Raw genomic sequence first — 22413 nt, 5'->3', positions numbered from 1 at the left:
GGCTTTCTTCAAAGATAGAATAGACCTAGCAGAAAAAATATTCAAGTCTGAGAATATAAATTTATGCTATCATGAAATAATGAAACATAGCTATAAAACTAACATTATGGCCACTCAAGGTTACAGTTAAAGCCAAGATTTGGAGGACAAATCACACAATAATTTAAAATAAGCAGTATGTTTGAGATACTTAAACCACGCCAGTGAATCTTCTAAGTCAGGTTAAAATACTGATTCGTTACACCAGAAATGTGAGCAGTTCACTGAAATAGAAACAATATCACTTTTAATTGTTCTTTTAAGATTCATCAGATAGACAAGACCCTATGGTAAAGAACTAGCAGTAGGAGAGAACACACTTTTTAATAACGATTTTCACTTCAAACATAAGACACTAAGCACTACTTCTATAATGTATTTGCCACCTGTATATGTGAATTAGATAGAAAGATCCATTATAACTTAGTCACCATTCCCCATCTCACTACATTTCTCTTCATCAATTTATGCTGAAAAATCATGTGCTCTTAGGAAGTAGTAAATAGATTATAATTTTCATGTGCCCATTTGAAATGGAAATAAAAGTTCAAATATAATTTACATAGGCTATAGAACAAATATCCAGAAAGGAAGTTCTGAGTGGAATAGAAGGCAAGAAATATATCATATACTCCTTATTATAAATTCTTAGTCTTAATCAGGACAGGTGCTCGATAAATTGTTAAGCATTTATTATACTCCAGATATTTGTATTCCATTAAACAGAAGAAAATTTTTATAATAATAATAACAATATGACTATTCTATTTAGAATCCTAACATTAAACAATCTAAATATATATCAGAAAGATATTTCAATGAAAATATTCAAATGATGGTAAAATGTATATCCTCATACACCATCAGCAGAGGAATAAATTGCTATCGCATTTCTCAGAATACACACTAGGAAATGTGATGCAAATCATGTTTTATAATACTCATAAGGAGATTCAGGACAAATCCTAGATTTTTGGCAAGATGCAAGAACCATTTACTGAGAGCAAAGGTCTGAGATAGAGTTTGGTTTATGGGTGAGAATCAAGGACGCAGTTTCATTTCTAAAAATCTAACCCAAGAGAACTACAGGATATGAAGTATTAATTAAGTTCTTATATGAAATATTAGAAACAATCTAAATACCAAATCATCAAATAATTACAGGACATCCAGATGGTAGTATTTTGTACCCATGAAGAAAAAGTATTTTAAGAATATTTTATAATATAGGAACTTGTTCATGACATAAAGCTAGCTGAAAAAGTTGGATAGAAATGAAACATTTGTATAAATACTTCAAGGCATGCACATATCTACATTTATAGAAAAAAAGACTGGAAGAAAGTTTATCTATATATTAATAGTGCTTATTTCTAGGTGATGGGTCATTAAATGGGTCATTGTAATCTTTTCATATTTGTAACATTTATAGAATCTTCTACAATGAATATTATTACTATTATTATTATTACTTGGCAAATACAAGTATTTCCTGTAAATACATATAATTTAAAAGCTTAAGGTACTATTATCTATTTTATAGCTAATATAATACTGATGTATAAAAAATATATATATATTTGATAATGGGTAAAAACAAATATCATTTTGGCATTCAGTATATGAAATATTAACAAAATCCTGTCTTCACTTAGTCACATAGACATCAATATTTTTACTTGAAATCTAATTTTATGGTCTCTGTTCAGTTCTAACTCTGTGAACCTTTATCCAACTTCCCTTCATCTTTTATGTTTCAGTTATTTGCACTCTTGTGTGTTTTAATTTATGCTAATCTTGCTTCTATTCCCTAAGAATGAAGGCTTAAGAGACAAAAGTATCTTACATTTCTGTTCTTTCTACTGCCTAGTGACTATAGAATGGTTATCATGAAAGCAATTCTTTTAATTCTCTAAGTTCCAGAGCAGAAGTGCACACCAGAACATTCCATAACCCAGTGTGAGGGAAGTCATAAAGGAAGGGAACTAGCTTCAGTCATTCCAACCTCAGGAAGAGATATCACCACGTAAACATTGCTTATATTCTTTCATCTTCCATATCTGATTCACTGGGAATCTTCTCATCATTAGACCATATTGTAAATCAGTCCATGTATTTTCATTTCCACTAATGCCCCTCATTTCAGGCTATTACCATCTCGCCTTTCTTGCCATGACTCCCCCAACAGTTTCTAAACATTCTGTCTCCTACTTCTCCTAAAACCCATTCTGCAAACACAAGTTCAGAGCAGTCATTTAGGAAGATATGCCAGATCATGCCAGGCTTCCCCGGTGGCTTAAGAGTAAAAGAATCTGCCTGCAAGGCAGGAGACCTGGATTTGATCCCTGGGTCAGGAAGGTCCCCTAGAGAAGGGAATGGCAACCACTCCAGTATTCTTGCCTGGATAATTCCATGGACAGAGAACCCTGGCAAGGCTACAGTCCATGGGGCTGCAAAGAGTCAGACACGACTAAAGTGACTTAGCATGCACATGCATCAGCTCATATCATGCAACAGAATAAAACCATTTCAAAGCTTTATACTGGACATAGAATAAATTCCAAACTCCCTGCCCTTACAGAGCCCTGAATGATCAGGCCCTTGCCTTTCTTTGGCATTATCTCCTCTCCCATTTTCTCTGCCAAAATATTGCAGTCCCATTGCCTTCTTTCAGTTTCCCTAATACCAATATGCAACTTGTTCCCATTTTAAGGCCTCTGTATTTCAAATATTTCCCTCTGGTAAACTTTTCCCCTAGGGTTCCTCAATCTCAGTGCCATACACATTTTCGTTTGGATGCTTCACTTTCTGGGGAGTCATGCGGTATACATGCTGGTAGCACACCCTGCCTAGTTGTAACACCTCAAAATGCCTCCAGACATTACCAAATTCCCCTGGCAAAGAACTACTAGCTTTTTGGTTTTTTCTTTCAGTCATTCAACATATATGCACAGAATTCCTCCTGCATGCTTCACACTATTGTAGGAGTTGGGGGCACTACATTGTACAAGCCAGACAGAATGTCTGCTTCAGAGAGACTACATTTAAAGAGAGGAGATAATTAACCAACCAATCAACCAATCGACTCCAATCCATCCAAATAGTAGCTTAAATGCCAACTCCTCCCCCAGAGTGCTTTTCCTGAACACCAAAATTAAAAAAGCCACCCCCTCCTCTTCTATCACGTGACTCCACCTTTATTTTGTACTTAGTAGTCAACACCATATGCTGTGATGTTACTGATATTTATTTATTGAATCTCCCAGTAGAGAATACGCTCCATGATAGCAGAATACTAGCTTGTTTTGTTCAACACTATATTCCCCAAGTAGTGCCTCACACATGGTAGACACCCTGGTGTGTGTGTGTGTGTGTGTGTGTGTGTTTGTCACTTGGTCATGTTCGACTCTCTGTGACCCCAAACAGAATCCTCTGTTCACAGAATTCTCCAGGCAAGAATACCAGAGTGGGTTGCCATTCTTTTCTCCAGGGGAATCTTCCTAACCTAGGGATAGAACCCAAGTCTCCTGCATTTCAGGCAGATTCTTTATTATCTGAGCCAACAGGGAAGCCAAGACACCCTATCACTTTTTATTATATGAATTAAATAAATAAATTTAAGAACAAAGTCCTTAATTGACTGATAATGTAAAATTCTATGCAAATAGATAAAAACCTTTATTGGAATGATTTAAATTAAGGATGGTTTCAAATATATTTGATATAATGAGAAAAAAAAAATCTTTGGAAGCTGATAGTTCCTAAATATTGTTCTACCAAAATAGAATAGATATTTGGCTCGAAGTTGAACAATCAAAATCACAGTAAATTTTTGGAAGTTTTGATCCAAATAAAGGAAAAATAAAAGGAAGGAAGAGTCACTCAGGAAAGGAAAAGGCCTAGAATTTCAACACTAAAAGTAAATTAGAGATCATGTTTCTTCCCTTGAAAACATTGCCACAAATTTAGTTCTTTGTTTCAAAGCAACAGTCAATCTTTGCCAGGATGTTTTGTTCTTTTATTGCTGGTGTTCCTTACATTATCACTGTTATAATTTGGATAGGACTCTACTCAATTTAATTTTTTTTATGGAAATGTTGCTGCTTTCAATTGGTATTCCACTTGAAGGAGCTAAAAGTCATTCATTATGTTGCCCTTAAAAATTCTGCCTAGTGAAAGAGTCTCTACTAGACTGTAAGCTCCAGAAGGGCAGAAATCTGTCTACTCCATTTGCTATCACTACATCTCCAGAACATAGCACATGGCAAGACAGACAGCAGTATTTGTTGAATGAACTAAAAATATAATGAATAGAAACTAACTTAAGGCATTCTAAATGTATTACTAAAGCTTTTTTCAGTGGCAGTCTTATCCAACAAGAGTAAAAAGTTAGACCCCAACATCACAAGGTATGAATGGCATTATTCTGATTCATCAAAGGAATATTTAAGTTATCCAACCTACACACATCTGTGAATAGTCTTTTTCACTGACAATGAATGCAATCAAACTTTGATAAAATTTAATTATATACCCTTTACTGCAATATAGATATTCTTAGAAATTGGAATCAACTAAAATTATTTCAGGGGTATTATCATTTTCTACATGACAGTTTACATTGATATTCTAGTGTACATTGCTAATATGATAAATATAGTTACTTTTGGGTTTCTGCAACTTACTTTGAAAAAATAGTTCCTTTTTGCTTCAATACCTTTATTTTTTGGCTGCACTGGGTGGCTTGCAGTTTTAACTAACATCAGGGATTGAACCCCAATCCTCAGCAGTGAAAGTACAAAGTCCTAACTACCAGGGAATTCCCTTTGTTTCAATATCTTAAATGGTGGACTTTGGCTTAGATTTTAAAATATATACATAATATAGAAAGCTATCAGTTTTAGGAGAGACTATAATTAGAGTGAAATGGAACACTTGAAAAGTAGCTATGGTCTTTACCATTGTTACCCCATGACTGGATATTTTGTTCCTGGGATTTTTTGAAGAAGATGTATGTACTATCATTGTGCAGTGAAAACAAGTGCCACTGTTCCTTTTTATTAAAAAAAAGTACAGTTCTATACAATCTCTTATTACACAAGTCTGCTTCCCTGGTGGCTCAGAGGTTAAAGCATCTGCCTGCAATGCGGGAGACCTGGGTTCGATCCCTGGGTCGGGAAGATCCCCTGGAGAACAAATGGCATCCCACTCCAGTATTCTTGCCTGGAGAATCCCATGGATGGAGGAGCCTGGTGGGCTACAGTCCACGGGGTCGCAAAGAGTTGGACATGACTGAGCGACTTCACTTTCACTTTTTAATGGAGATTGTAATTTTGTAAACTCCTCCCAAAATTATTCCATCCACTTACTTGGATATTGTACTTAAAATGTAAAAACAACAGTTTAAAAAATATGGCATTACATTTGCTGCATGTAGAGACTGGAATACAGTCAATAATAACTATCGCAAAACATGGCATGGTTTGGTCATTCACTCATGAAATACGTACTGGGTTCCAAACTGCAGGCTACTAGTAAGGTAGGTAATAGTACAAGGGCAGTTCACCATGTGAGTAGGCTAAAGATGGGTGTATCTTAGAGGGACTCTTCGTTTAGCTGTCGTGGGTCTGAATATGCTTTCAAGTTTTAGAGGATTTTAGAGATCACCCATTCCAACTTTACTGGAGACTGACTACCAAGCATCGTGTAAACAGCACAGACTTTGAAGACAGAATTAAAGTTAGCTCTTGATTCTCTCATAACTAAACATATGGTTTTGGATAATTAATCTCTTTCTTTGAGATTCAGTTTCTTCCTACCTAAAATGGGAATAAATGACTTTGTTACAATAATTCTGTAAGGAAGATGTTAATCAAGTGCCTGTACATAAATGGGCATGTAATCAATACAACTGTTTTTAAATGAGTGGATGAGGAAACAAACTAAAAGAGTAGCCTGATTTCCATAAGTCCTTGAAAGAATCTGGGCAACAAGACACCGCATCTTTTTGACTGCACCATGCTTCTCTAGGTAGAGAACACTGCTGCTGCTAAGTCACTTCAGTCATGTCCGACTCTGTGCGACCCCACAGACAGCAGCCCACCAGGCTTCCCCATCCCTGGGATTCTCTAGGCAAGAATACTGGAGTGGGTTGCCATTTCCTTCTCCAATGCATGAAAGTGAAAAGTCAAAGTAAAGTTGTTAGAGAATTGTTCACTTCAAAAAAAAAAAGGTTTTAGGTTAATTCTGTTATCCAGTGATCTGGACGGCATAAGCTTTGGAGTCCCCATCTACAAGAAAAATAAATAAATAATGTTTTTATAATTATTTTAATTTTAGAATCTTCACACCCTTCGCACAAATGAATACTTGTTAAATGAATGAATGTATTTTTAAATGAGAAACTGTGGAGGAGAGCATATTTTTATTTTCAATAATAAAACCCAGATTAACTATGTAACAGTATCTGCTTAAAACATGCTTTTTAAAGTCCCTTCAGTAAAAGGTGTGTAAAACTTAGCTGGTGAACTGGATTATCAATTTACAGATCCAGGAGAGCCAGTGGCTGACTGTTCCCGTTCTATCATTTGCTGTGCTTATACACTGGCATAAGGACTCTGGCTTTCTAAGACAGAGTAAGTAATTGATTTGCAGAAAACATAAAGTCACTTCCTGCTTTTATATACACTGCCAGACTTATTTTAAAAATTTATATTCTGTACACCAGTAGTCTTTCTTCAGTTCTTATGAAATAGTTTTTACAAAAACTGAAAACATTACTCATAACCAACTACAAGGAACTATAAAACAAGCTTAGTAGATTAAAAACATTAAACATTTACTTTATTTAGAAGTAAATGACTATATGTTATGTACCTTCCTTATGGCTGTCTCTTATGTTAAACAAATTCTAGATCCAAAAGTTCCCTCAGAAAATAATCAGCATTTCCAACCCCTCTGAAAAAATGTGAAGACATATATAAATATATATATGTATATATTTTATGCACAAATGAAATAGTCACAAGGTAATTAGCAAAACGTGTGTTTCTTAAATAGTTACTGGATTTTTAAGAGTGAGTTTAAAACAACTTGAAAGTTGTACAAATCCTAACGTATCTAAATGCTCAGATTTTTAGTTTCCTTGTTTTAAATTTACAAAAACCCAGGGATACCTTTTACTAGATTACCTAAGACCTGATTCTGGTTCAAGCCTGCTTATTTTCAAATTCGCTAATGCTATTTAAAGAGAACTATCTCTTACAAGTCATATACTAAATCTACATATCTCTTAATTCTCAAAATTTTATGTCACCTAAGAGAGGGTCTACTTTAATCGACATGTTGAAACTATGAAAGCATGTCTGTAATTCATGAGTTCTGATAGACCATAGTATTGCTAAATAGATTATTTCCTTGAACTCATCCTAGAGCTGTTTGGTGTGTTTGCTTTTATGTCCCATCTTTTAGAAAGAAAGAAAAAAAAAGTATAGCTTTCCAAAAGAGCCATTTTTTCATTATACCAACTGCAGCTGGCATTTTCCTGAGTATCATATACAACACTTGGTTGACCTAAATTAATGTATCCTGAGCAGGGTGAGAAGCGTCTACAGGGATATCAATGGGAAAGAACGCAAGAGTAAAGAATTCTTCAAACAAGGCAGGTAAAGAGACTGATTTAGACTTTTCTGAGTGGTCTAGCCAGAACACCTCTTGAACAATGCCCTGCTTTCAGAACCTGACCAAAACAGAAATATTTAAGAGAATTTTTGCATGCAGATATTTCTGTTATAATTCTACAAATAAACTGAACTCAGTAAAACACACATTTTGCAATGACTTTGTTGCAAAACAAATGATCTGTTTAGATTAGCCAAAGCTGCCATGGATCCCCAGATACTGTCCTCAGGTGAAGTGCCAAAGCAATGACCTTCAGTGTAATGGAATTTCATGCTAGCTGAAACAATGTGTGACGCTACTGGCTGCCAACTGGAGTGCAGGCACTGTTTTTTTCCCCTTTTCAGTAACTATGAGGCTATAAAATATATTTCTTCACACAACCATTACTTCAGTGCTTCTACTATAGATAAGGCCAAAACCTCTGCAAACTGGCTTGTTACACTATATGACTGATTAGAGAAGAAAAAATAATTTCTTTAGGCAGGTAATATGTTTATAACATATATTGACTGTCTGCTACAAGTAGAGCTTTTTAGTCAAACTCTTTTGTCCTGGAAAATGGAATCCATTGTCCTTTTTGAATGTTTTTCAGAGCATTGTTTTCTAATGTAACTTTAAAGCCTAATTACTTTACATTTCCAAAGTACCAGACCATAAGATGGTCAAAATTCTAACCGGCAAGATAATCCAACATGAAAAATATTTTATGCTTTTAGAAGTCGATGATCTTTCCTAACTCACATTGTTTCTTGAGAAATGAGATTGAAGTTAAGTGGGTATGGTAACTCTTTATTGATAGCTAAGCTATCCAAACCAGATACTGTTTATTTCTTCTATTTTAAAAGTTTATGATTTTTTCTTTTTTAAGTAAGTAATAGTAGGAAATGCTTCTTTGAACTTCACCAAGCTGTAAGTTTTGAGAAGGAAACGGCAACCCACTCCAGTATTCTTGCCTGCAGAATCCCATGGACAGAGGAGCCTGGCAGGCACAGTCCACGGGATTATAGGAGTCGGACATGACTTAGCGACTAAAACATACGCACACAAGCTGTAAGTTTAGTCTTTGTCCAAATGCCCTGAAAGCAATTCACTCACAGCAACCTAAAGGCAGCACTTAGGAAGTGTGCTCTGCCCTCACTTGGCTACGGTCTTACATGCTCAAGCATGGACACACACACATATGTACAGGCACATTCATTTACTTACTCACATGCTTCCTGGAATTCATTTTAAACAGTCAAGTGAAAACGGACCAGTGTAAGTAGAGAAGTGTAGTTTCAATTCACAAGAAGACTCAGTAAATACTGTAAAGGCTGTAAATTTCGTAATATAAGCAAAGGTTCTAGTCAACTACCTTACTCTAAATTATCCCTAATAAATTATCTAATAATTGGGTAAGTTCATATTTTCAGATTATACAAAGGTCATGCCTATCATTCCCTACCCTGACAGAAAACAGTCTACACATACATGAGACTTACACCTTTATTTGCCTCATAAAAAATAGCTGCCAAACAGCTAGGCCATTGTTCTCGACTAACTTCTTCTCAGGTGGCATGAAAACCACATTCCTGGGCAGCACGTAATCATAGTGTCTGACCCCCTAAAACCATTAAGTCAAATTCCCTTACCCCCAGAAGGCAACATACTATTGTACCCTCTCCACTTCTGCGCCAGCTATGAACAATGGACAGTAATTGCAACTGTCATGGGCAGTCAGTGGGAAAAGTAACATAGTGCTTTCGCCCCGAGTTTTCTGCCAAACCTGATCCAAGCAGCTAACAACCATGCCCCCCAGCAGAAGAAAGATCTACAGGTGCTTTTAAAATGCATCAGAAAACTGCCTTTTGAACAGAAACACAGGACAATAACCAAACTTGTGCTCTGAATGTTCAGCTTAAAAAACTCAAAATTAAAGACAGAAACTTCTTTTGTGACTGTACTGCAGCTTCCTGAACTAACCCCATAGGCAAGCCTGAAAGGACAGCTGAGCTTCTTTCCTCTAAGCTTATCATCACTGCTGCTGGCTGCTTTCAAGTCAGACTTGTGAGGAAAACGAGGTAGGGAAACATGCTTGTCCTCCAATGGAATGAGATCACAAGCCTGAGAACAGGCAGTCTTCTTGGCTCAGCTTAGTTATTACCCAGGTCATAGCAGAATAAAGAACCTTGGAGAATATGTCCTATATCACAGGTGCAAAAGGGTTAAAATCCCACAAATAAAGGACCTGCTGCTTCAGAAAAAGAAGAAACTTCACTGTTCTCTTTAACCTCTGTCTTCAAGCTCTGTAAAGGATATTAATTACTATTTGCTTGAATCTCATTTCATTATAGATTATGGTTACTTAATTTGTGGATTAGCAGGAATTTATTCTCTTACCACCCATTCACAACTAACCATAGCCAAACTACAAATAGTTGGATGAAAAGTGAAATACTCAAACACTTTCTGGAAGTTTTCCAATCCTAGATGGCTGATATCACCTAAGTCAAACTTTTGAGCAGACTGATTTATGGTTTGTCTTTCTCTAGGATGCTCTGAAGTAGCAGAATGTTGAGAGACGATTGCCTCTCACTGGGAGAACACGTGCATGAACAGACATATGCAAAAAAGTTATTTATACACATATTTCTACATGTATATTAATACAAATCTGGTGATATTTTAAATATATATTCAGTTTCTATCAAAAATGTACAAAGAAATACGTAACAAAATCTATTGATATTGGTAAGTATATTCTTCTTTAAAATTAATCCTTTAGAACTTAGAATCAAAAGTGTCCTATTGGCAACACTAGAAAACCATGGGTGGCCTACTATGCTAGCAGAAAACACACTTTTAAATTAATTGAAATGACCATTTGACTTTATTTTCATATGAAGAACTAAATCTTCATCCTGCATCATTCCTGGTTTTAAATGTAGATTATGTACATTCATAATTTTAATATGTAGACTGTGTAAAAGTATTTTCTTGTAATATTCAGTTTTAACCCTGCTGTAGATACTTTTGTACTTATAAGGTATATCATTTAAAATTTTTAAAAATGATGAAAACCAAAGACTGTTAAAAATATAGGTCATTCTGTTAAGACAACATACTATTATAAGGCACAGAGAGAAAGTAAGAACTCTCGTATAATCCTCTTTCAAATGAGAGAGAAGAAACAGCAAAAATAGAATGCATGGGGGCAAAAGTAGTTTGCCACCATTCATATTTCTAAATATCAGACTCATTTTGGTATACTTTGGATCAAAATAATTGCAAATATATTACCTTTTATTTCACCAAAGTTCCCTGATCCCATTGCAAGAAGCTTGTCTTTCCAGTCTTTTGAGAGTAGCTTTTCAATACTGGGGGTTTCTGAGTGAAGGAAAAAAAGAAAGGTAGGCAAATCAACATGACTATCTTTCTAATGTAGTTCATTAAAAGTCTATCTGCTAAAAATAAGGCCACCCCTACCCCGCCCCCAGTCCATAATGACTTCATCAACACACTGATAACAGGGGAGGAAAAAAAAGAATGTGTTTTGTCACCTGCTGTTTCAAAATCATTAGCTTTTTCCTCTTGCGGAACAAAGCCTAACTAATTCTTTATGACAATGGGTACATATAAACCTGCAATTCATTGTTTTTCAATTTGGTGAGCAAATTCCTGCTATAATGGATGCTTGTCAATTTCAGGGTGTTAGTCTGCAGTCAAAAAATAATTATGTTGATAAAATGCAGAGTAAAAAAAAAGGCAAAGAATTAGCTCTTAAATCTGCTACATGTAATTATATCCCTCTGTGTGTTTACAATTACAACCACTTTATAATATGTGTTTAACATCGTGGTGGTAAGCACACTGTGGAAAGATTTGCCAGTATCACGAACATATAAAAATAAGTTGGTATAAAAGAAGCTTTACAAACACTGCAAAATCTAGAGATGGGAGTAATGCCCGTAATGGAAACTTACTTGCTTATTTCAGATTTGTATCATACTCTTTAAAAATGCCCTGTGTTAAGACAGGACACAGAGGTTTTAGAGAGCAGAGTTATGCGGTAGTTTGATCCTTGATTCTTTATGTCACATGGTTTTGATCTCCTTTTGTGTTGAATTTTAATGTATAAGTAAACATAAATGCTAATAAAACACCCAAACATTACACTCAGTTCCAAATAATGTAATTGTATATTCTTGTCAGCATTTAGATGGGTACACAATTACAATGGCTTTCAATCCCGCGATTAGCACTGCATTCAGTTAGAAAATGGTGTGTACTAAAAGATAAGTGTCCCAGTATGCTCCATCTAAATAACAATACCCACACTTATTATCTAGATCGAAGACACACACTGCCATTCTCCACATTGGTGTTTATGTGTATTTGTGTTTGTTCAGACATTTGTTTACCCCCTACTAAGAGCATAAAGGGAGTACATGTTAACTTATCAAAGGAACCGTCTGGCCTAGAGACCATAAGATTATTAGAAACGGGTTAATTTTCCCCACAATAAAATGCATTTGTAAAGCGTCTCCTTGGTTAATGCTTTCTACTATTCTCAGGCCCTCATCTTAAAGACAACTGCTATCAGAGTCAAGAAGCCTGTGTAGAGTTTTGAATGAGGTGAGGTGTAATTTTCCTTGGAAAAACTGTGATGCTAAAGATTTTACTTTTCCTTAAAATATTCCTATTTGTTTACCATGTTGTTTTGAAGATGATAATGCAATTCTGAGTAATAAAATGCATTATATCTCTTCTTACTGTAATCAATATTTCTGTTCACTAAGGCTTTAAAAGTAACTTTAAAACACTTCTACATGGGATTTTCAATGTTTCTACATTCCTAGTAAACACTTTGTGAGTGAAATCATTTTTTAAACCTTATCAGAGTAGGTCAAACAAACACCACTGTTTTCTTTTTACCAGCACCCTACAAAAATTCTTGAGTAGCATGTAAACAGGGCACAGCCAATATGGTATTTGCAATAGAGTACTGTCAGTCACTAAAAGCTAACAAACCTTTGCAAAGCAGGAATGCAGCAATAGAAATTCATTGTGTACTAACAATAGGCCCCTGAACCTCCAGCACCAAAAGCAGACCATTTTACTTTTAAGGCTATTGTCTGCAAAGTCCATGACAAAGCTTTTCCCCTGCAGCTAGACAAAATATTCACTGTAGTGTGCTCATAAAGAAACAGAAGTCTTCTGTCTAAGTTGCAGAGTTAAAGAAACAGCCGCCAGATTTCTGAAACCTGCAGAACATTCCTGGCCTCTTTATTAACTTGCATGAAGATAGAAGGCTAGCATACAAAGCCACTTTTTTTTCCAAGTACCTGATTTTTAATGTACACTACAGAAAAATGAATAACTTCTTTAAGACCAAGTAATTTGAAAGATGTAAAATCAGAAATATATCTAACTCAGGGTTGTTGTGCCTTTGGATGAATAAAGACAATAATACTTGGAATTTGGATGAGGTATATTTTTTAAAACGCAGATTCAATAAACATGTATTGAACATCCTGTGTGCAGGAACTATGCTAGATGGTTTTACCAGCATTGTCTTCATTTAATCAAAGCAAACACCTGAAGATTCAGATTATGTTATTATATCTATCTTCCAGGTTTTTTTTTTTTAAAGTACTTGTTTGAGGTTTCATAATGTTTAGTGGGCAGAGCCGAGTCTTAGCCTAAGGTTTTGTTTTGTTTTGTTTTTTCTACAGATTCCTAAGTCTCTTGTTGTCAACGAAATGATAATGATAGTAACTATTTTGAGGTTAAGTGCTAAATAGTGCATCATGTCCTTTACAATAGGTATCTCAAGCTTCTCATAATAATCTCCTGAATTATATACTGGTACATCTGTTTCACCATTAAGAAACAAATGCTTTGAGAAAGATCGTGACTTGATCAATATAGAGCTAATTTCAACTTATTGGACCCCAAAGCCTTTGCTCTTTCCAATACATACATATCACTGCATTTTACCTGCAAAACAGTCATAGATAGACAAACTCTTGTTATTAACTTCAGCGGATGGATGAAGTAAACATTTGAAAGGATAAATTGAATATCCCAGGGTAATATATTCCTATGGGCAGCACGAAGAGATAAAATGCCAAGATTCCTTAGAGCTTTCATTATGTTCAAGATGTAACACCACTGTATGACTTTGAACTTTGGAATTCTGGATGACTTAAAGAGAACCTATAATGATTTAACTTTCACTTATGACCAAAGAGCAGATACATGCATTGAAATGAAAATGTATTCACATAGTGGAAGGACTATTGGGCTATATGTGAAGCAATCTGGGTTCTCATCAGGACTCTGACACTGTTTAGCTCCGGGAGGAACTAAAGCATATCTCTTCACCCATTTCACCCCTCTATTTGAATGAATCTAAAACAAACAGCTTTAAGCAAATCCATGTTTGGTATTCTACAACTGCTACTGTTCCAATTTATTTCCACGAGTAGTTCATGAAGAAATGTTAAGAAATGATCTCACAATAATGATCACAATAAATGGACATGTACCAGTGACTGAATTTCTCTGAAAACAGTAAAGATCCCATAGAATATAAATGATTAGTACTGTGAAAGACCAAATGGCAAAATATCAATATTTATAATACACGTATTCATTAATATGTGAAAATGATTAAAGTGAAATCTGACACAACTTTTTAACGGCTGCTTCAGTGCTTATGGAGTCAAAGAGAGAGTAGTTATCTATTAAATATTCAATTTTCTAAACATTTTCTAAAATGCAACTTAAAAAAATATACATACTTAGGATTGTATTTTATACAATTGAGTATGACATGTTTCTGGACATATAGTTATTTCCAAATGTTTAAATTCTGTATTAGCCATTACTTTCATATTAAGATGTATCATAATTTTATTTTAAATGCTTTAAAGAGTCTCCTGAGTTGTACTTCTCCCAGGCATCAGAGTATCATGATTACCATCAAAATTAAAGCTAGGTTTCTCTTTATTACAATAAGCATGATGGATAATATTAGTTATTGTTATTTGCATGACATTTCAGCTTACAGAATGCTGTCAGATACAATAATTTGTCCATGGTGTATATTATTATTATGTCCATTTTGCAGATGAGAAAACCAAGGCTCAGAAAGAAAACCAAGACCCAGCATCACCTAGCCAGAAAGTAGAACAGATGGAATACAAAACCATGGCCTCTTAATTCAAGAATCCCCCTTTTTTAGGTGAAGCATAAAAATGTATATATATTTTAAAGAAAAAATAAAATAAATATTAAGAAAGAAGCTAAAAGATGAATTAGAGAGAACTGAAAGGTCTCCTTATCAGTCAACCTATTGTTAGTAAGATGACTATAACTGGGTTACTTTTGTCTTTTTCTACCATCAGGACAGAATGTTATGATTTGGTAAGTTTGCTTGCCTTTCCCTTCTCACCGATGCCTCTTTTGCTCACATATGCTTCTTCACATCAATGCCTATGGCAATCCCCAGCAGTGAATGGCCCCCCTAACCGTGCCAGCCATTGTTACAACAGCATCCTGCCTCTTTAGGCCTGTTCATTCCCTATAACTCTCACTCCTTTTTCCCTTCAGTGCCAAACACTCTTAAGACTGACTCCCTCATCTGGAACAATGAGACCCAGAGACTCATGCCAACATATTGTAATTCTCCAACAAGCTCCCAGTGCCAAGAATTAAACCACATTCGCTCCAGTGCAGTAGCTTTACACACAAGCTCAGGTTTTTGCTTTGTGTTTATGTAGGTTTTTTTCCCTTAATCTCCCTTGAGCTGCAGTGGCAGAACTCATTGAAAAATCAAACAAGCAAAAAATATGTATGGATAATATGTGATTTTTCAAAAAGTCCCAGGAGTTAGGTCATACCAAATCTACCACTGTTTATACTTTCATTTTGTGGCTTAAACTAAGCTGTGTTATTTCTGACATGTGATAGGTGAACATTTAAGGATGAAAGCTATCTTTTGGAAGGAACAACAACAGGGCTGAAAGTCAAAAATATACTAATATCTCCTTCAAAGTCAAGAATTAAAAGCATATGTAGATTTTCATGTCATGGATTCACATTTTAAACCTGGAAGGATCTTTAGATAACGTTTAGATAAACATTCCACAAACGTAATTTACTAAAATATATATTAGACATAAATGGAACATAAATTGCTTGGCTACAAGTGAAACTAAAACAAATAAGCATTCCATTGTCATGTAAACCTAATTAATATAAAGCAAATTTACATTTCTCTCTATAAGATGTAGATCATTTTATGTGCTAATAGACTGTGGATCTTTAAGTGAGTTATGGGCTACATTTGCTGTTGTGTTTAGTCGCTACATCATGTCCAACTCTTTGTGACCCCATGGACTATAGCCTGCCAGGCTCCTCTGTCCATGGGATGTCCCAGGTAAGAACACTGGAGTGGGCTGCCATTTCCTTTTCCAGGGGATCATCCTGACCAAGGATTGAACCCATGTCTCCTGCATTGGCAGGAGCCACCAGGGAAGCCCATGGATTATGTAATATTATTTACATATTTGACCAAGGAAACTAGTATTGGGAGATGACTGTTTTGCTCAAGTTGGGTAATAACTAGTCTAGGCCAAACACTTCATTTTATAGACTGAAAATATAAATAAAGGTTAAATGTTGCCTAAGATCATAAATCTAATTAATAATTAAGGCAGAAATTGAAGTCCAACTCATAGTTTGGTGTTCTTTTACATATACCAAACATCACAACATGTTTTTAATGAGACTGAAAATTTTCACAATGAAATATTAGTCCAGTTTTATTCACCTCATCTAGTTTTAGACAATAATTATATGATAGGTGGTCTGGGTGGTGAACCTCTGTTAGTATTCAGTCAGTCAGTTCAGTCGCTCAGTTGTGTCTGACTCTCTGAGATCCCATAAATTGCAGCATGCCAGGCCTCCCTGTCCATCACCAACTCCCAGAGTCAACTCAACTCATGCCCATCAAGTTGGTGATGCCATCCAGCCATCTCATCCTCGGTCGTCCCCTTCTCCTCCTGCCCCCAATCCCTCCCAGCATCAGGGTCTTTTCCAATGAGTCAACTCTTCGCATGAGGTGTCCAAAGTATTGGGAGTTTCAGCTTTAGCATCACTCCTTCCAGTGAACACCCAGGACTGGTCTCCTTTAGGATGGACTGGTTGGACCTCCTCTCAGTCCAAGGGACTCTCAAGAGTCTTCTCCAACACCACAATTCAAAAGCATCAATTCTTCGGTGCTCAGCCTTCTTAACAGTCCAACTCTCAAAAGCATATATGACCACTGGAAAAACCATAGCCTTGACTAGACGGACCTTTGTTGGCAAAGTAATGTCTCTGCTTTTGAATATGCTATCTAGATTGGTCATTACTTTTCTTCCAAGGAGTAAGCATCTTTCAATTTCATGGCTGCAGTCACCATCTGCAGTGATTTTGGAGCCCCCCAAAATAAAGTCTGACACTGTTTCTACTGTTTCCCCATCTATTTCCCATGAAGTGATGGGACCAGATGCCATGATCTTAGTTTTCTGAATGTTGAGCTTTAAGCCAACTTTTTCACTTTCCTCTTTTACTTTCATCAAGAGGCTTTTTAGTTCCTCTTCACTTTCTGCCATAAGGGTGGTGTCATCTGCATATCTGAGGTTATTGATATTTCTCCCAGCAATCTTGATTCCAGCTTGTGCTTCTTCCAGCCCAGTATTTCTCATGATGTATTCTGCATATAAGTTAAATAAGCAGGGTGACAATATACAGCCTTGATGTACTCCTTTTCCTATTTGGAACCAGTTTGTTGTTCCATGTCCAGTTCTAACTGTTGCTTCCTGACCTGCATATAGGTTTCTCAGATACTGTTAATTCAGTACTCTCCCCTCAGAAGTTTTCACTCGATGTCCTCCATTAAACTAAAGAAAAGATCAGTTAGTACATTTGGTTAACTATATTTTTCTTTAAAAAGTTATTTATAATTTACTATCTTGCTATTTAGCTATTTCATTACTGATAAGATTATTTTTGGGGGGAAGATTGTGCTGAATCTGGATATCACATACCAGGACGAGTTCAATTCATGCTAATAGCTGCATGTCTAGATAACATCTGGGGCTAAATATTAAACAATGTAATGGACTAATATAAAAACTTCTACATTATCTGGAAAGTACCTGTGCACTGAAGACCAGAAGGCCTTGTAACAGTCCCATTAGCCAAGTACCCAGCTAGTCTGCTACTGGAAATGTCAAGTTCTTCTAGGAAATTAAAAAAAAAAATGACACACCACAACACACAATAGAAACACATCTGAAATTCCAAAGCACTAGGATTTCAATAAGCCTCCTTTTATATATAATCATCCTGAAGTGAATTAAGCTCTAGAAATATTTAACTTGTAATAGTGCCAAAATATTTCTTTGTTTCCACTTGAAATTTAATAAGAGCTTGGTTAGGAGAAAAAAAAAAATCTTTGGCCTGCTGACTCAAGTTTTGATATTTTAATGTACAATCAGTTTTTCTGAATATTGAAATATCTAAAACATTACCCACCCGCTTAACTTTCCTCATTGTACAGGCTAAAACTATTAAAACGCTTGTTCAATTATGCCTAACTTTATACCACATTTTAGAAAAATATTTTTCATCACATGATTAAATACACCATAATCAATGATATAATTGCTATATATCAATAAACTTGGATTTCCTCTTCAAAAGATGACTCTATATTTCCTACACAAAATATCCTTTAAGAGACAGTCTTATGAAACTCTCCTAGTTTTATCTACTCCGTCACTTGGCAAGTGCATTTCTTGCATAGACTAAAACATTCTGCTTTTTTCTTGTTTTAAATATTAGACCCCAGCAAAAAATAACATAAGTACTTTGTGGGCAGCATTTCAAAAAGGAACCGCAAAGAGTTTCTTCTCATGTACAAAATCTCCCTTATGTTTTGCTACAAAATGTAAAAAAAATTTAAAAAAAGTCATACGACATGACACCATCACTTACTATGACTAATTTTGTGATCTTTGGCAAGTAATTTAACCATTTTGTGCTTCAATTTACTCACCTATAAAAGAGGATAATAACTATACTTATACTATTGTCTACAGAATTAAATAATTTATGTAAAGCATGGAAGACAATGTTGGGTTCACAGTAACATTTAAAAAGGTTGACTAACATTACAACTACAACTTAGCATACAACATCTCAAGAGAAATACATCAATAACCAAATGAAATATATATACACATGCATCAATTTACCCATCATTAAAACTACCCAGAGATCAAATGCTACATCAAACAGTTAGTTTTATTTTTTCAATAGCTCTACGTATTTTATGAATTTGATCATTACTATTAGTTTCATCGATTTATCTGTCATTCCAATGAGTTTCTCAGTTGGTTCATGTCAAAAAAAGATGACAAAGAAAGAGATATACTAGTAAGAGGGACAAAGTAGTAAGAAGGACAAAAATAGTTGTCACTTCCATTAGGTTAATGTATGAATTGTCCCCAAAAAGCACAGACGTACAAAAATATTTTTGACCATTGTCTTTCTAACTTTCCAAAGGTTCCATTAGGTCCTCAACAATGGCTCAAGCTTTTAAGCCAGTGCTGTTGACAAGTGAAAGGGAACAACAAATAGCTTTGTAGTTTTCTTCTCCCAGGGTCACTCAGCCAGCAGTGATGGTTATTATTTTTATTTATTAGCACTGTAGCCCTGTTCTCCATCATGGTCAACTCACCCCAACCCCCAAGACAGGAAAAGCATTTCCACTTTTAATAAAAATGGGAGTGTGCAGCACTCCTGTGTCAGGCTCTTTTGGTAGAGTGCACATCTAATGAATACTGTCCATCTGTATCCAAATAATTTATGATATCAGCATAGTGTGGGTGGTGAAATGGGAATTAAGTTCTAACCATTAGGTACAATTAGAGGGGATGAGAGTGGAAGGTAGGAGGAAGTAGCAGGGTTACTAAGGCAGGAGGGACAGAACAGGAGAGCAAAGGTAACTTGAGAGAAAATTGGGAGGAAGGTGGTCATGATGGCATCAATTAATAGTCAAATCATAACAGTTAAAATATTCCTCATAAAAGATTTTCAAGACTATTTCATCCAGCAATAACCAACTTTCTCAGAGACCAACTGTAATTTCTTTGTTTCCACTTGAAATTTAATAAGAGCTTGGTTAGGAGAAAAAAAAAATCTTTGGCCTGCTGACTCAAGTTTTGATATTTTAATGTACAATCAGTTTTTCTGAATATTGAAATAACTAAAACATTACCCACCCGCTTAACTTTCCTCAATGTACAGGCTAAAACTATTAAAACACTTGTTCAGTTATGCCTATTATGTACCTGTTTTTTCCATCTATTTGAAATAGTATCATTTCAATTGTATATACATATATATGATAGAAGAAGAAAAATAGAAGAAAGACAAGCCATAAGAACTTAATTATAGTAAAAGGTATATAAGAATGTGGCATACTTAAAAGTCTTAACTTCAGGAGACAAATTTACAAACAGGAAAAGTTTGATTGCTTAACTATATCACAGTTTAGTAAAGAAGCATAGTTCTAAGCAAATTCTAAATGCCTATTGATATATTTTAAGAATTACCTAAATATGTGTTTGAATTATAGATGAAGCAATTACCCAACTCTTAGAGTGTGTTCAGATAACCATTCATTCGATTAGGTATCTAGACCATGTTGAAGACAAAAATTAATGATCATATTTGAAGAATTTTATCATTGTTGTTTATAAATGGGAAGGTGAGTGGTAGAGATGATAAAGGAGATCCAAAGAGCACATAAATAGAAATTCACTTAACATACATTAGAGTAAGAATTCCAATACTTTAAAAATATGACAGAATGTTTTACCACTGGAAGTGAGAATTAAAGCACATAGAGCCTGATGCTAAACCACTACACATCCTGAATCTTCTCTATCACAACATATGTGAAAACAAATCGCAGTCTCAGCTTGCCAGATGCCTGAAAAGATATGAACAATAAAAACTGACATGATTCATATGATAAATCAGAGATTGCGATATGCAGGTAGTTGAACAGTTGAGCCGCAAAGCTACTTATAATTCAAATTATATTTTTATGTTCTAATACATAGCATCAGATTTTAAAATTAAGGAGAAAAATCCTCTGATTTGCTTAAAATTATATATCTAAATTTGCACATAGCCTTCACAACCAAAGTCGTCCATCTGGCTCAACAACTTGTTATATTTGGTCTCTCATAACCTTTCATGGATTTTGGATCGTGTCATTTTTAGAGTAATTTTAGATGAGAAAATACAATAGTTTTATTTGCAAAATGACATTTAATGTCCACAAGCCTAGATACAATCTAATCAGCAATGAAACTTAAAGTTGTGTGTTAGGTATGACTTGCTGTGAACCAACAAAATGCAGAATAACAACAACAACAAAAAAGAAATCAATGTGTAAAAAGCATTTTCATTTAAGAAGGAACAAGCAAAAGAAGACAGAAATAATTTTTAAAAAATCTGGAAAAATAGCAAAAAGCATAGTTTGGCTTTCATTTTTCTTAAATTACCAGAAATGTAACCATTCTCAATGTTAAAAGCAGTGGGTATAAAGTTAGTCAAGTACAGTCTGTTTGTATATTCTTTTAATTTCTGGAATTAATGAATGCACAAAACTACTGTCTTTGCTTTTAGTGGCATGATATACTGAGTTATTAGACTATTTTAAAAAATATATAGATACTTTTACATTTTATTTGCACAATTTGTACATACATGAAGGTGTGCACACACACACACACACACACACACTCGAGCAGGAGGCCTCCATCCTATTTATTCATTCTTTTATCTAACAGTTATCATTAAGCCACAATTGTCACACTGTGATACTAAGACATGGCCTCTGAACTTCAAGAAATTCACCATCTCTTATAATATACCACGCATTGTTTAGATGTATAGACTAACAGTGATCAGATGCTAAACCTTGGACTCAAAATGCTACAGAGTCACTGAGTTGCTCTCCTTTTGTTTAATTTACTCCAGTCAATGTAAACAGAAAAATGCCTTACTTGAATCATTATATTAATAAATAGTAAATAAATGTGCCAGTAGATTTTTTCCCAAATGTTATTATTGTAGCATTGCTATAGATTTCTAGTCTTATGTTTATCAATTAATTGAACCTGCTATAAAATATTCTATGAGGCAATAATTTCCAGAAGTGGGATCAATTTGTCATATTGTCTGTAATTAGGAATATGATATGAACTAAAGCATGCTAGGAATGCAACAGTAAACTAAAAGGTAAGAACAGAAGAATAGTAGAGTGGGTTGTTTCAACAAATAGTGGGTACCATGTATTTTTCCAGGTATGCTGGATACTAACAAGAGGAAAACAAATGTAGACCCTATCCACTAGAGTCCTTAGTCATGGGGAAGCTTCTTTAAAATGTAAAACTCCAGGCCACTGACAGGTCTGGCTCTAATGTCTTAGCTGAGTCCCAGGAGTCCACACTTTTCCCGGACCTGAGTTAATTTTATGATGAGTAAACACTCTTCAGGGTATAAAAATATTCCATTAAATCTTCAGAAACTTGAAAACCTTTTTTCAAGTGAAGAACAAAAAGTAGAATCTATAGAACTCTT

The 22413-nt window shown here is 35.0% G+C and overlaps 1 protein-coding gene across 25 annotated transcripts in view; it reads right to left on the bottom strand.

Annotated features, from left to right (window-relative positions):
* The window catches only part of SOX5 (SRY-box transcription factor 5), a 1143569-nt gene that overhangs the window by 243268 nt on the left and 877888 nt on the right, over positions 1 to 22413 (bottom strand). For all 25 annotated transcript variants that reach the window (XM_069581248.1, XM_069581229.1, XM_069581234.1 and 22 more), the window contains one exon: positions 10999 to 11085. In XM_069581248.1, the coding sequence (XP_069437349.1) occupies positions 10999 to 11085 (87 nt within the window). The remainder of the gene's footprint in view (positions 1 to 10998; positions 11086 to 22413) is intronic.

The sequence above is a fragment of the Ovis canadensis genome, chromosome 3, assembly GCF_042477335.2.
Source record: "Ovis canadensis isolate MfBH-ARS-UI-01 breed Bighorn chromosome 3, ARS-UI_OviCan_v2, whole genome shotgun sequence".
Classification (NCBI taxonomy): Eukaryota; Metazoa; Chordata; class Mammalia; order Artiodactyla; family Bovidae; genus Ovis; species Ovis canadensis.
The sequence above is the reverse complement of the archived record's forward strand: the minus strand, read 5'-3'. Positions and strand labels throughout refer to the sequence as shown.